Here is a 15,954-nt window from a genome sequence, read left to right on the forward strand (position 1 = left end):
GCTGCAGCGCAACAGCTGGCGCACCACCTTGCTCACTGCGTCCTTCTGGCAGGTTGGTGTTGACTGCAATAACCATTGAAGATTTCCATTATCACTTCTGCCAAGAGCCACGTAAGATTGGGAAAGAAATCTAGAGCTATTAATATCCCAGTGCCTTAAGCCTTTCACAGTTATCTTGCTCCTCCAGCATAGGGGAAGAGTCCTGCTCCGCCTCACTCCATCTTTCTTCTTACCTAAGATGCACTTGGTAACGTAGCGCGCATGTGCACACATACACTCAAAGTGCCTAAGGTCATCTCCTCACAGGATCCATGGTCTCAGTGACAAAATTTCAGTCTAAATCTTTAGGGAAGTAAACTTTTGCCCAGATTCCTTACATGCGTTTTTCTCTCCTTATCTCTCTTTCAGGCAGCAGTTGTGTTTTTCTGCAGAGTTTTGCACAGAGTCTGTTCCCATGCAAACTAATGAGGGAGAAGTGTCGGAAGAAAGCAGTTCCAAGGTCAGTAACGTACCTACAATATTAAGAATTTGAGTAGAAATCCAATAGTAGAGGTAGTGGATGAGTAGAGTGGGTGTTTTGTTTTAGGTGAATTTATAAATTAGATTGATTTAAATTAGAACCTAACCTAGATCTGGAAAGATTTTTTTTCTTCTCAGTATCTGTTTTTGTTATTCTTTTTTTTTTCTTTTAAGAGGAGGAAAAGTTTATTTGGGGGCTCATGTTTTTGTTATTCTGTGTGACAAATTTAAAACAAATTTGACTGGAACTTTATGATTCACTATTAGAATATCATTTTATCTTTTCACTTTTAATATGAAAGTTTAGGGGCTGGGGATTGGCTCAAGCGGTAGCGCGCTCGCCTGGCATGCATGCGGCGGGGGTTTGATCCTCAGCACCACATACAAACAAAGATGTTGTGTCCACCGAAAACTAAAAAATAAATATTAAAATTCTCTCTCTCTCTCTCTCTCTCTTCAAAAAAAATATGAAAGTTTAAAATTAACAGTCAGAAGTATATGAGGCTGAAAGTAAAAGCCTGTCCCTGTTCTTGCTGCACAGAAGCAGTCACTTGTGCTTTTCAGACATTTTTCTATTATAAATTTTAAGTGATAATTTGTTGGTTTTTCATTTAAAACGGAAGGAATTTTTTTCTTTGTCAAACCCAATCTACAAATAGGTTATCTGTGTTTATCTACTTCTATCTGGCTCCATGTCCTGAATTTCCTTGGCTCTTTCCTGATGTGGTCACATGGGACCTTTTTTTCTGGGAGCCTCTAGGTACCTCACATTGTCTTCTAAACAGTCTCCAGCACTGCACCTTGCCCTCTACCAAGGATCCCCCAAGGCGGCAGGCCCTCTGCTGCTGCACTGCCACGAGTATTCTCTATGGGATGCTTATTCTTTCATCAGAGCCAAAGTGGAGACCAGTCAAAATGGCACCAAGAACCCCCCAAAGCATATTGAGTGGAAGAAACTGGGCACAAAAGATCATATATTGCATCATGCCACATAGGGGACATGTGCAGAATAGATAAATCCATAGGCAGAGGCAGGTGGGTGGTTTCTGGAGATTGGAGAAGCTTGATGTGGAATGGACAGTAACTGCCTAATGGATATGGGGTTTCCACATGGGGTGATGAAAACATTTTGGAACTAGATAGAAGTGGTAGATGCACAGCATTGCAGATACATTAGATGCCTCTGAATTGTTCATTTCAATATGTTTATGTTATATGAATTTCATATTAATAATTGTTAAAATTTTAAAAAAGGAAAAAAAATCACTGGATTCCTGTTACCCATGCTCACTGCCTGTTGGCTTCCTGCTTTGATTCACTGGATTCCAGAGAGGCCACACGCTAGTCTGCCCTTGCACATTGTGTGCTAGGCTGTAAGAAACTGAGTCCCTTCCTCAACAGCTCCTTCAGCATGATTTTGAACTTCACCACTCAACAGGGTTGTGATCAGGTCCATGGACGGGGGACACGTGCCATCTTGTCTTCTTATTTTTTTTTTCCCCATCTCACCAGGTCTCTTTCTTCTTTCTGTAGCCAGGGCAGAAGCCTGTAGGCTCACACTAGATGTACCTAGACCCTAAGTCTCAGTGAGGGCTGTCAGAACCAACAAAACTCAGGGGCTCTAGGAATCGCCTCAACACATGCCCAGAACTCTCAAGACACATACACCCTGGGATTTCTGAGGTACACATACACACTTCCCCAAGATCCTAATTCATTATTTTATAATGAAATATAATGTTAATGAAGACTGGATTCTAAGATTCCCTGGCTACTAATATATCTCTCCCTGCAAAGCTGAGGGGTAATTAGAAGATTGCTTACTGAGCATGTAATAGAATATTTTATTATGCCATAAACTCAGATTTTACCTTTGTTTGGCTGGGACGGGGGGGGGGAGGGGCTGGTTTTCTTGATTTTTTATTTACTTAATAGTTTATCAGTTTAAAATCAATTAGATTAATAACATGAAAGAACATTCTTCTTATACTTGAAGAAAGTAGATGCTTCTGTTAATCAGAAGTTAGAGTATAACTTCAGCCTCATCAGTCTTAATTCAATTCAGGTTTTTATGTTTTATTCTCCCTGTGTTGCCTTTTGTTTAAAATCTTGTATTTGGAATGCTTTCATGTTAATACAGAAATTTATCATAGTATTTTTGGTAACAATTTGTGGCTGCCTTTGAATAAAAAGCCAGGCACAATTGGCACATGCCTCCTATCTATCTGCTCAGGAGGCCAACGCAGGAGCTCACAGGTTCAAGACCAGCCTGGGCAACTTGGTGAGACATTCGGTGATTTAGTGCGACTGAATCAAAGTGAAGAATGGCAGCTGACCACATTGGCACACACCTGTAATCCCAGCAACTTAGGAGGCTGAGGCAGGAGGATAACAAGTTCAAGACCATCAATTTAGCAAGGCCCTAAGCAACTCAGCAAGACCCTGCCTCAAAATAAAAAAAATTTAAACAAAAGGAGGGCTGGGGGTTTAACTCAATGTAAAGTACCCCCAGGTTCAATCCCCAGTACCAAAAAAAAAAAAAAAAAGTACTGAAAGAAGACAAGTTGACAGTTATTATCAATGTAAAACTTCAGAAGAAGCTCTTAAATATGTTCTTTGTAGGCTTAGCGACTACTACTTATGGTTTTCCCAAGGACCACTTCAGGCCTTATTTAATTTTGCTGCTATGTATGTGAGAGAGAAAACTGAATAGAACTAACACAGCTAACCAAGAATCCATCTTATTTTTCCGTACTTTTTGAGGTTAGGTAAGAAAATTATGTTCTGTAAAAAAAGTCTTTGGTGACTTATCAGGAACTCCAAAGGCAAGGATATGTACTTCATTGGCCTGAATCCCCTAGAGAAAGAATCAGCTCACCTACTTTATTTGACAGTTATGTGCCTATTGATCTAAAATATATTCTATCTGTCATATGTGGCTTTCACTTGTCAAATGCAATGATCATTTTTCTTTATGTGTCCGATCTAAGCTGTTCAGAGCAGGGCTGTCTATTGCCAGGGAGGTTTTAGCTGTGGTGTTGATTTACTGACATGTCTTGGACCCCAGCTATGTCATCCTTTTTCCATCATTTTTTTAAATTGAGATATTACTAATAACATCACAGAAGAGTCATTCTCAATAAAATAGTCATTAATTATTTGAGTCAGAAACACTTATTAGGCACCTGCTGTTTGTTGATGCCCTGTTTAGGCATGCCAGGTCATGTAAGACATTAGTGTTTGCATGTGGGGAACTTCAGTCAAGGTGAGAGAGGGAGCCATGCTAATCGGACCATGATACTGATAGTAAACATGTGCCTAACCCAAAGTGGTGAATTCTTCCTGGAAAGAAGTTCCACAATGGAGACTGTGACACTTGAACTGGATTTTGTGAGAAGAAAGATTTTTAAAAATTGGTTTGTTGGGGTTGGGGATGTGGCTCAAGTGGTAGCACGCTTGCCTAGCATGTGTGAGGCACTGGGTTCGATTTTCAGCACCACGTAAAAATAAAATAAAGATATTGTGTCCACCTAAAACTAAATATTTAAAAGAAAAATTGGTTTGTTGGGGATTGGGCTGTAGCTCAGTGGCAGAGCACTTGCCTAGCATATGTGAGGCACTGGGTTCAATCCTTAGCACCGCATAAAAATAAATAAAATAAAGGCATGCTGTCCCATCTACATCTACAAAAATATTTTTTTAAAAAATCGGGGGGCTGGTGTTGTGGCTCAGCAGCAGAGCGCTTGCCTAGCACATGCAAGGCCCTGGGTTCGATCCTCAGCACCACGTAAAAATAAATAAATAAAATAAAGATGTTGTGTCCAACTAATAAATAAATATTAAAAAAATAAAATAAAAAATTGGTTTGTTGCTGGGTGGGTGGGGAGGAGAGGAGTGTCATAAGCAGAGGGAGTGACATGTAGCAGGTAAGTAGTAAAGTGTGATGAGAGATGGTGAGAAGGTTTGAGTGTGTTTCAGACATCTTGCTGTGTGTTATACCACACCAAAACTTAAGGACTTAAAAATCCCAGTATCCCAGGCAGAAGAACTCCAAATGATTTATGTAGACATTCCACCCTCAAGGAAACCTAACTTCCTACTCCTTAAATGTGGTTCATATAGAGGAGAAACCTATCATAACAACACCTACCTCAGCCGGGAGACCAAGGTCAGCTTTAACAGTGACATCATGTTTAATGTGTGTAACCTTAATAATAAAAGGTAATGAAATAGCACTTCACCTCATGACCTCCCCCAAAACCCATTACCCCAGTCTAATCATCAGAAAAGCATCAGAGTCCAATAGAGGGACTTTTTGTAAAAGTTACTCTTGTTATCATTGTGGTTTTGGGCCTCACACACACTAGGCAAGTGCTCTACTATTGAGCTACATCCTCAGCCCATTATTGTTTTTAACTGGGTATGGAGAGTTTGGATTTTGAAAGTGCCTGCAGGCACTCACGGTAAAAATATTTAGCAGGCATTTTGGAGCTTAGGAGACCAGGTGTACATTGGGAGTTCTTAACACATAGGAATAGATGAGGCCTGAGAAGTGAGAAAAGGCCCAACTGGAACTATTCCAGTTTGTGTGTTAACTTTAATATTCATAAAAATTATCTTAGGTGTTTTCCTTTCCTTTCCTCCCTCCTCTCCTCTTTTTTTCTCTTCTCTCTCTCTTTCTTCTTGTACTGGGAATTGAATCCAGGGCCTACTTTACCACTGAGTACATAGCCAGCCCTTTATATTTTGAGACAGAATCTTGCTACATTGCATAAGCTGCTTTGAACACGCAATCATCCTAACTTGACATCTTGAGTAGCTGGGATCATGGGTAGGTGCCCCTGCACCTGGATCTTTACTTTTTAAAGTAGCTTCACTAAAGTACACTTCACTGGTGCACACCTGGAGTCCAGCTCTCTGGAGGCTGAGGCAAGAGCATCACTTGATCCCAGGTTGGAGGCCAGCCTGGGCAACATAGCAAAAAGGGGAAAAAATGGGTGGGAATATAGCTCAGTTGGTATAGTGTTTCCTTCGAATGCACAAGGGCCTGGGTTCTAATCCCCAGCACCACCAAAAAAAAAAAAAGGGGGGGGGTGGTGGAGTATATTTCATATACCATAAAATTTACCCATTTGCCAGGGGTATATATAGCTCAGTGGTAAATCATGTGCTTAGCTTGTGCAAAGCCTTGGGTAAATTCTGAGTGCGCACACACACACACACATTTATCCATTTAAAGTATATAGTTCAGTTTTTTTTAATCACAGAGTTGTACAACCATTTCTAGTCATAAAACCTCTCTATATCCATTAATAGTCACTCCAGTTTCCTTTCTCCTGGAATCCAATCACTAATCAACTTTCTGTTTGTATAGAATTGCCAGGGATTTTTGTTTTTTTTTTTGTTTTTTTTTTTTCATTTTCATCCTGGAGATTGAACCCAGGGGCTCTTTACTACTGAGATACCTCCCTAATCCTTATTTTTTTATTTTGAGATAGTGTTTTACTAAGTTTTTGAGGATCTTGTAAGTTGTTGAGGTTGGCCTCAAAATTGCTATTCTGCCTCAGCCTCCCATGTCTCTGGGATTATAGATGTGTACCACCTCACCAGGCTCTGGAATTGCCAATTTTGGACATTTCATATATGTAGACTCAAACAACATGTGTTTTAGAATTCAGTGTGAGCCTTCTTTCCCTTAGCAGATGTTTTCATGTTTAGCACATATCAGTACTTCATTCCTTTTTGTGGCTGACTAGTATCCCACTGTGGCTGGATATACCATATTTTGTTTATCCATTAATCAGATGATGTATATTTGAGTTGTTTATACTTTTGTCTAATATGAATAATGCTACTGTGAACATTGTTGTACAAATTTTTGTTTGAATATATATTTTCATTTCTCTTGGTTACATACCTAGGAGTGGAATTGCTGGCCGTATGGTTTATGTTTAACTTTTTTTTTCTAAGTATTTTTTAGTTATAGATAGACACAATATCTTTATTTATTTTTATGTGGTCCTGAGGATCGAACCCAGTGCTCATATGTGCGAGGCAGGTGCCAGCCCCTATGTTTAACTTTTTGAGGAACTGCCCTAACTGTTTTCCAAATGGCCACACCATTTTAGATTCCCACCAGAAATATGTGAGGTTTCCTCTTGGTCCTTTGTCTTCACCAACACTTGTTATTTCATGTTTTTTATTTTAGCCATTCTTGTGAATGGGAAATGCTACTTCATTGTGGATTTTTTTTCCTGTTTATTTTTGTGTTTTTGTTTTGTTTTATTTTTGTACTGGGGATTGAATCCAGGGGTGCTTTACCACTGAGCCCAGCCCTTTAAAATTGTGGGGTTTTTGTTTTGTTTTGTTTTTAAATTTTGAGTCAGGGTTTTGTTAAATTGCTGAGGCTGGCCTCAAACTCGCAATCCTTTTACCTCAGCCTACCAAGTCTCTAGAATTAAAGGCATGCGTCCGTGCCTGACTCGTTTATGGTCGTGATTTGCACTTCATATGCTTTTTAAGATGAAGATGCCCAGGCTCCACCTTAGATCTACTGAAACAGAATCTCAAGAGTTGGGGTCCTGGGATCTATAATTTCTTTGTAAGCAGCCCATGTGATTCTTATGCAGATAGTAGGCATACTACAGTGGCATTGGGGGGCAGTCAGTGGATGAAGAACCATCATGTTGTTTAAGCATCCTTTAAGAGATGAGGAAGAGCTGGAGGTGCGGCTTTGTGGTAGAGTATCTACCATATGTGAGACCCTGGGTTGAAAACCAGAATAGCAGTGGGGGATGGGGAGTGGGGAGAGAGTGAGGCAGATACAGACTTTAGACAGCCTGCACAGGGGTCCTCAACTCTTCACTCTACATTCGTTTTATTTCCTTAAGAAAAGAGACAAATTAGGGGTTGGGGTTGTGGCTCAGTGGTAAATAAATATTTTTAAAAAGACAATATTTGCTTCCAATTTGTCTTTTTAAAAATATTTTTTAGTTGTAGTTGGATACAACATCATTAATTAATTTATTTATTTTTATGTGATGCTGAGGATCCAACCCAGGGCCTTGCCTGTGCTGTTTGTTACTTTATACTTTTTGTATCTTAAGGCATTTAGTCTTGTTCCTGCCTTCTAGAATAAGGTAGGATAAAAATTACTACCTCTTCTGTAAACGGCTCTAATACATGAAGACAGTTCTTAGTTCTTAACAGCCTGGCCGGGACGTTCAGGATGCGTGGCCCTTTCAGTGGCTGGTGACTTCTTCTTCTTTTTTTTTTTTTTTAATTTTAATATTTATTTATTTATTTATTTTAGTTTTCAGCGGACACAACATCTTTGTTTGTATGTGGTGCTGAGGATCGAACCTGGGCCGCACGCATGCCAGGCGAGCGCACTACCGCTTGAGCCACATCCCCAGCCCGGCTGGTGACTTCTGTTTGTTCTTTCATCTTCATGTGTTGCCTCCACCTTGTTATGTAATGGGAGCTCCAGCCCCATCACATCTGCATGCCACATGGGAAAAAGGAAAGAACTTATCCCTTCCTCTGAGGGACTTCATGGAAGCTGTATACTGCACTCTTACTTCTTTTTGACCAGTCAAAATCATCTTCAAAGGATGTGTCAGCTAAATTCATTTCTTTCTTCTTTTTTTCTCTCAACGCTGGGATCAAATCCAGGGCCTCATACATGCTAGGCAAGTGCTCTAGAACTGAACCACATTTCCAGTCCAAATTTGTGGTTCTTTTACTAACCAAGAAATGCTTCTTGGGCTGAGGATGTAGCTCAGTCATAGATCCTGAGCTTAGTGTATGCAAGACTCTAGGGTTAATCCCCAGCACCAAAAAAAAAAAAAAAAGTCTTTTTACCTCAGAAGCCAATCACATTGTCCAATACACTACTGTAGTGCTGGTCTTGCCCCTTCTGTAGTTACACATCGATTCTTTTGAACCTAATGAAAAGACTTAACAATTAGAAAAAATTGTCTAAAGACTAATGTCTTTTGAGGGGAGGTTGTCAGATTATATAACCATATGGAAATGTATGGATCATGACCACCACGTGACATATTATACACAAAACTTAATTTGAGCTGGGTACGTTGGCGCACGCCTATAATCCCACTGTCTCAATAGGCTGAGGAGGGACGATCGTGAGTTCAAAGCCAGCCTCAGCAACTTAGTGAGGCCCTAAGCAATTTAGTGAGCCCTGTCTCTAAATAAAAATGGGCTGGGGGATGTGCCCCTGGGTTCAATCCTGGTAGAAAAAAACAAACAAAAAAAGAAGTAATTTGAAATGGACCATGGATCTAATGTGAGGGCTACAACTGTAAAACCTTTGGGAAACAACCTAACAGATGTTTTCACAGTTGTGTGAAGACTATGAAAATTTCTTGGTAGATTCAAAAGCACTAATGATAAATGAGAACACTTGTTCAATTGAATTTCATTTAAAATTTTTGCACTTCTAATCAGATGACACCATGAAGAATGTAAAAAAGCTAGCTGGGCTCAGTGGAACACACCTGTAATCCCCGCTGTTTTGGAGGCTGAGATGTTTGATAAAGATTTACTAGCTGGTGGTTCTGTTTGAATATGGACTCACACCAAGGCTCCAGGGGCCTTTCAGAGACTCAGAATGGGATTGAGGATGTATCATGGGTCCCTGTTGTTTTAAGGCACCCAGCTTTTTGGACTGAGCAGCTGCTGGTTTCCCCAGCTTTCCAGCCTGCAGACAGCCATTGATGGGACTATCCAGCCTCTGATGGTGTAAGAAGGATTATAATTTTGAGGCCAACCTGGGCAAAAGACCAGTTGTAAAATAAAAATTTAAGAAAGACTGGTAATGTAATTCAGTGGCGGAGTGCTTGCCTAGCATGTAGGAGGCCCAGGGTTCCATCTCTAGTACCATCAAATAGTCAATCAATTTTTACACCTGAGTATTTTCCACTTTGTGAATTATACTTCAATTTAAAAAATTTTAGGAGCTTCTACCTTTCTTTTAGTCTGTTGGAACCCCCACCCCTTTTTTGTAGTTCTGAGGGTCAAACCCAGTAGCACTCTACCACTGAGCTCCCACCCCCAGTTCCACTCTCCCTCTTTTTTTTTTTTGGTAATTTTGAGATAGCTGGGATTACAGGCATAAGCCAATAGCCCTGGCTCCTGTTGAAACCATTTTGAACATGATTCTGCCATCCAATGTATTAATTAAACTTTCAGCTTTCAGAATGTATGTATTCTTTCTTTTTAAATTCCAGCACCTAAAATAGAGGAGGCCATTGGAAAAACATGCCATTTATAAAAGGGATAGGATTTAGTAGTTTATTTGATATTGAAGAAAAGGAGATATGAAGGGTGACATCAGGTTGTCAAGCTGAGACTAGGAAGATGGGGTGTTCCTGTCAAAAGTAGGACCCATAAACAAAAAAGCAAGTTCTAGAGTGAATAGGATTCTTTCTCACCTGTGGGGTTTGGGTTGCTGGTATACTGTCTGTATGACTGGGATCTGTCAAGTGAAAATACAGTGCTGGAGACAGGATAGGTCGGGCTGGAAGTATAGAATTAGAAATCACTCAAGATTTGATAGTTTAAGTTATGACTTCAGATTAAATTGCTGTGGCAGAATCTGAAGAGATGGGTCCAGGAATAGGACCTGGGGGAATTGTGCATAGGAAGTAGGAGGAAGAGAAACAGAATCACCAGTTAGTAAATCGTTATCAAACATCTTATGTGAGGCTATAATCCCAGCTACTTGGGAGGCTGGGACAGGGGGATTGCAAGTTCAGGGTCCACTTGGCAATTTAGCAAGACCCTATCTCAAAAAAAAAAGTGTGTGTAGGGGGGCATGTAGCTCAGAGGTAGAGTGCCCCTGGGTTCAGTCCCCAGGACCTTAGCAAAAGATATGTTTTGGGGAAACATTCACTAACTTGAATTTCTGTATTCAGTTAAGTATGTGGGTTTGAAAAGTTCTGTGAATTTATTATTATGTGTGTAGATAAAATAAGGACATTTCATTCATCCAAGGGCTCAAATTATCTGTCCGTATATCTTTAATCAGGAGATCACTGGAATATGTGTTCCACCTTGACCAGGGAGTAAACCATTAAAAAGAAAAGAAAAGGTTTGAGAGACAGATAATCCAGTAAAGGAGAGAGGGGGAATTTCAGAAATGAAGGAGAAGACAGCTGTGATTTAGCAACCTAGGGTGCAAACAGGCCAAGATGGAATAGGAGACCAGCCCAAGGAATGTTCCACTCAGGACACTAGCAGATCTCCTGAGATGTTTGGCCTGATTAAAAAGATACTTCTAGCTCTGCTGGGAACATCTGAAGATGAATTAGTGAAAAATAAAAATAAACACTAAGCAAAAAAAAAAAAAAAGGAAGAAAAAAAAGAAAGAAAAAGAATGAGAAGAGGAACTTCAATTGCTAGTTCCAAGAAAAATTAAAAATTATACAAGAAAGGTAATTTATTTACAGGAAAGGAAATTAAACTATACCATTCAATATGGTGCATATGTACATATTATTTATTTAATAATAGCATTGTGTAAGCTGAATATTGATTTGAAGAAGGCCAGCTGGTCACATTGGAAGATGAGTGGGAGGCAGGTTTGTTTGTTTTTTTACTTTTAAAATCTTGTATGTAAGAGAAAACAAAGGGAAAAATTAAAATCTCGTGTGTGTGTGTGTGTGTGTGTGTGTGTGTGTGTGTGTGTATTATGTATATAAAATTGGCGGGGGGGGGGGGGGTGATGGGCATGCACACACAGCAGGGCCTTGCGAATGCTCCCTGAGCTGTGTCCAGCCTGGCGCTTTCTCTATTACCTTCATATAAATTCAAGTAATTTTTTTTATCAGAATATAGAAGCAGTGGGGTGTAACCTGCTCTTTTAAGAATTTGGGTGGTAAAGGGAAGGGTTCAAAGCAGTCTATTGGAGTAATAGAAGGCCAAGGCTAATTTTTCAGAATAGGAGAGATTGCAAAATATGTTGAGGGGATGGAATTATTGGAAAGGGAGAGAAATGGAAGATTTCTTTAGATAGGAGGGTCCCAGAGGAGGCAGGATAGTGTGGGTCATGAGTTTAGGACACAAGGGACGTTTTTCACCTTGCAGAGAGCAATGAAGATGCAGGTTTGTAACGCAGTCACCAGAAGAACAAAAGAGAGGCCTGTGTGAGAGAGGCTGTCAGGATGGTCCTTGTCATTGTCTGCGGGAGCCTCAGCTGGATGCCTAGTGCGTGGGTTTGGGGAGTGTGAGAAGACTAGAAAGGTACCGGGGAATAGTGAGGGACCTGGTCGGGAAGGTCAGTGGATCATTCAGATCTTCGCCCCACTGCTTAGAACAGAGAAAGCATTTGGAAATTAGTCTGGCTGTGTTCTCTTCTACAGTACACAGACAAAGGTTACATTGTTTCTGTTCCCTGGCCACCTCAGGTGGGGAAGTAGGTGAACAGAGTGTGGCAGCGGGAGGGGAGGCCTCTGGAGCACTGCTGTGGAAGCCAGGAAGGGGCAGAGGAGGAAGTGCTAGAAGACACTTTCTAGAAAAGGCAACTTTGAAGCCATGTGTCAAGGTCAGTTAGAAGTTCAGGACAATGACCCGATGGGGAAGAAGGGCCTTCTAGGCAGAGGTTCTGAAGTGGGAGTGTTGAGAGGAAGTAACAGGTTTACATTGTGAAGGAGCCAGTTGCATAGCCTTGTCCAGCGGTGCTCTGAAGTCTGGAGACAGAGCAAGGTGCAGGGAGGCCAAGAACAAGTGGATTGGGAAGCAAACCTAGGGTATTGCTTGGGCAACTCACTGGCCCACCTGTCAGGTGAGCATCTGAAGGTTACCTTAAGGACTCCTTGCAGAGTCTGATGAAGGTTTCAAGGAGGAAGCAGAAAAGGTGGTTGTGGTCAAAGCTGGATTTCAGTACGTGTGGACTTCCAGTTGAAGCAGTACGGATTGGTGGTGAGGTCCAGAGCCTGGTCTGCCCTTTTCCTAGCTGAAATGGGAAGGAGATGGACCGCTTGTCTAGGGCAGGTCTAAAGAGTGTCAGATACCTTGAGGTTCAGTGAAGTGCTCTCCTTGGATTGTGCCATCAGATTCTTACACTGCATTGTTATCTCCTGCTTCTTGTTTTCTCTCCCACTTACCTCTTAAGTTTGGGGAGGGCTGAGGCTGCTTTCATCATAACATCAACACAGCGTGTAACTCAGGAATATGTGCTCAATAAACACTTACTGAATGACTTTGGGAGAAAGGTAAGCTGGACATTTTATAAAGATAAGTGTCGATCCTGAAAATGAATCGAGAGAGAGGAGTGATTAGATCATCAAGTCAAGTGCATGTATACAAGAAGTTTGTGGAAAAGAGAAATAAAAAAGCAGAGGAATTGGAAGTGGATTTAAGAAAAATGGGATGGGGGTTGGGGCTGTGGCTCAGTGGTAGGGCACTTGCCTAACATGTACAAGGCACTGGGTTCAATTTTCAGCACCACATATAAACAAATAAATAAAGGTCCATCAATAACTAATAAAAATTTAAAAAGAAGAATGGGGGGCTGGGGATGTGGCTCAAGCGGTAGCGCGCTCGCCTGGCATGCATGCAGCCCAGGTTCGATCCTCAGCACCACATACAAACAAGGATGTTGTGTCCGCCGAAAACAAAAAAATAAATAAATATTTAAAAAAAAAAAGAAGAAGAATGGGCTGATGGTGGTGTAGTGCACATTGTGGAGGAGATGAAGGAAGGAGCACCATGAGTTTGAAGCCAGCCTGGGCAATATAGGGAGACCCATCTCTTATAAACAAACAAAACCCAGGAGATGGCAATAAGGAGCAGTGACCTTTCTGAACTGTTTTTATTGCCTTCTGAGTTGATAGAGAGTAGAAAAAGGTATGAATCCTGGCAAAAGAGATAGTGTTTGGGAAAAACATTTGATTAGCATTTAAAATAAAGTAGGAATTTGAGTTTATGTGGAGTGGAAGGGAGAGAGTATACTAAGGGGTCTTGGCAAGAGGAAGCATTATGGCTGTGCCAGTGGTGGGCCTGTAATTCCAGTGTTTCGGGAATTGGAAATAGAAGGAGCTTGAGTTCTAAGCCCACCTCATCTTGCTAAAGACCCTGTCTCAAAATAAAAAATAAAAAGGGTTGGGGATGTAGCTCAATGGTACAGTGCCTCTGGGTCAAATCCCTAGTACTCCCTACCTCCAAAAAGAAGAGGGAAAACTAGAGTCAGCACTCTGTAGCTTTAGGTTTCAAACCCATGGATTCAATTAACCGTGGATTGAAAATATTGGGGGGACAAACTGCATCTATACTGAACAGTACATACTTTGGTTGTTGTCCTTATCTCCTAAGTGATATAGTGTAACTGTTTGTATAGTATTTTATTTACATTGTATCAAGTATTATAAGTAATCAAGAGATGATTAGAGATCATCTAGATGATTTAAGTGTGTGCAAGGATGTATATAGATTATATTGAAACATTATAGTATTTTATATAAGGGATCTGAGCATCTGAGGACATGGGTAATCCCCCATGGGTGGGTGGTGTCTTGGAATCAATCCCCTGCAAAAGATGAGGTGTGGAGGAGGGCTGTAGGGCAGGCAGTGTGTGGCACCAGGGATTCCGAAAGCTTGAGGGAGGCAGAAGAGCTGAATTCTTACCACTTCTTTATCTGGTGTTTGGGGTGAACTTTTCCTCAGCCTTCAAAACTGATTTCAGAGTTTCCTTTCTGGAAAGCTCTCCTGACATCAGGCACTCCCTCCTCTGATCCTCCCCTTGCCTGAACATCTACCCTGCAATGCCTCCCTGCACCTGTTTCTAGAAGGCAGTGAGCCTTGAAGGTGACAGAGTACCCTTGAAGAATTTTGAGCAGAGAAGTAAATGCAATCATATTTGCATTTTGCAAAGTATATTTATAAATGTAAGTGGTTTGGAGAATGGATTAAAGTGGGATGGGACCCAGAAGCACAAAGACCAGTGAGAAGGCTTCGGTAATAATAACATTTAGAGTAGCTGGCAGTTGAGAAGGAGTCAGTGATATGAGAGCTGTTTATGAGATAGAAGCTGTAGCATGTAGGGAGTCAGTAAATGTGGGGTTAATGAGAAAAAGCAGAGGATTTAGATCAATGATAGGTTTTTTTGTTAGAGGACTTTAGTAAATGGTGATATCATTCACAGAAATAGGGATGTAAATAGAGGACATTTGGGGACTAAAATAACGTTTCATTTTGGACCTGTTGGACCATCCAAATAGAATAGGAGAGCTGGAGTTAAGATCTGGGAGCTGATCAGGAGGTTCTTGAAGCTGGGTATGTAGCTCAGTAGTAGAGTGCTTGCTTAGCATGTGAAAGGTCCTGGATTGGATCCCCAGCACCATCCCCCATTTTTTTTTAATTATAGGTAAATCCTTTTTTATTATTTTACTAGTAAACAGATCAAGGCACACAATTTAGAACTCTTTCGTTGGAGGGGACCTAAAGAAGAAGGATCAAGAAAATTTCATGATGTATACAATTTGGAATATAGGTATTCTTGGTTGTTGTTTTTTGCTTTTGTGGTATTGAAGATTAAATCAAGGGCTTTGCATGTTCTAGGCACATACTCTACCACTGAGCTACAGCCCCAGGCTTTTCATTTTATTTTGAGATAGTGCCTTGCTAAGTTGACCAGGCTGGCCTTGAACTTGAGATCCTTCTGTTTCACTCCCCATCAAGCAGCTGGGATTGTAGGCATGTGCTACCATGCTCCCTGACATTCTTGTCTTTGAGAAAATGGTTTACACTTAAAGTTCCAAGACACTTGATACGTTTTAAACAATTTTCATTTTATTTTTTTCCAAATTAAAATAGGACATTTGTATGATTAAAGGCATAAAATGTACAACTCAATGATAACGATTTTTTAGAAAATTATGTGCATATTGTTGTAACTACAACTCAAATCCAGATGTAGATCATCTCTGGCTCTTTCTAAGTCTCTCTCTATAACATTGTCACCTCTTCCCTCTTTTCTCATCTAGAGGTTTTACTTTATTTTTATTTATTTATTTTTGTGGTGCTGGGGATTGAACACAGGTTTGTCACAAGCGTGGCAAGTGCTCTATGCCCTGAGCTATAGCCCCAGGTCCAAGTTCTTAGAACTCTGTAAATTTAGGATGGGAGAATGAATCTTTTCTCTCCTTGGCAAAGCCCTGTGGGCTATAGAATCAGGAAGTCCATGAGAAAGAAAGAAAAGTCAAGCTTGTTTTGAATTTCACCGTATATGCAGTGTATATCTTTTATTATTCTTGCTTCTCCTTCTGCTATTTTCTCTTTTTATTGGAAATAAAATAAACTTCTCATTTTTCTGTTCTTTTTGAGAAATAGCTTATCTTACCAATATTTCATCTCCTCTCATTTCTGAGACGTGATGAACTGTGGAGAGGATAGTATTCCTGGAAAGCTATTTCT

At 40.6% G+C, this 15,954-nt stretch overlaps 1 protein-coding gene across 5 annotated transcripts in view; it reads left to right on the forward strand.

Moving 5' to 3' along the window:
• TNRC6B (trinucleotide repeat containing adaptor 6B) overlaps positions 1-15,954 on the forward strand; it is a 246,723-nt gene that overhangs the window by 68,759 nt on the left and 162,010 nt on the right. For all 5 annotated transcript variants that reach the window (XM_081309335.1, XM_081309338.1, XM_081309333.1 and 2 more), the window contains one exon: positions 409-499. In XM_081309335.1, the coding sequence (XP_081165461.1) occupies positions 455-499 (45 nt within the window). In that variant the 5' untranslated portion in view covers positions 409-454. The remainder of the gene's footprint in view (positions 1-408; positions 500-15,954) is intronic.

This window comes from Spermophilus citellus, assembly GCF_964194105.1.
Source record: "Spermophilus citellus genome assembly, chromosome: 10".
Taxonomy (NCBI): domain Eukaryota; kingdom Metazoa; phylum Chordata; class Mammalia; order Rodentia; family Sciuridae; genus Spermophilus; species Spermophilus citellus.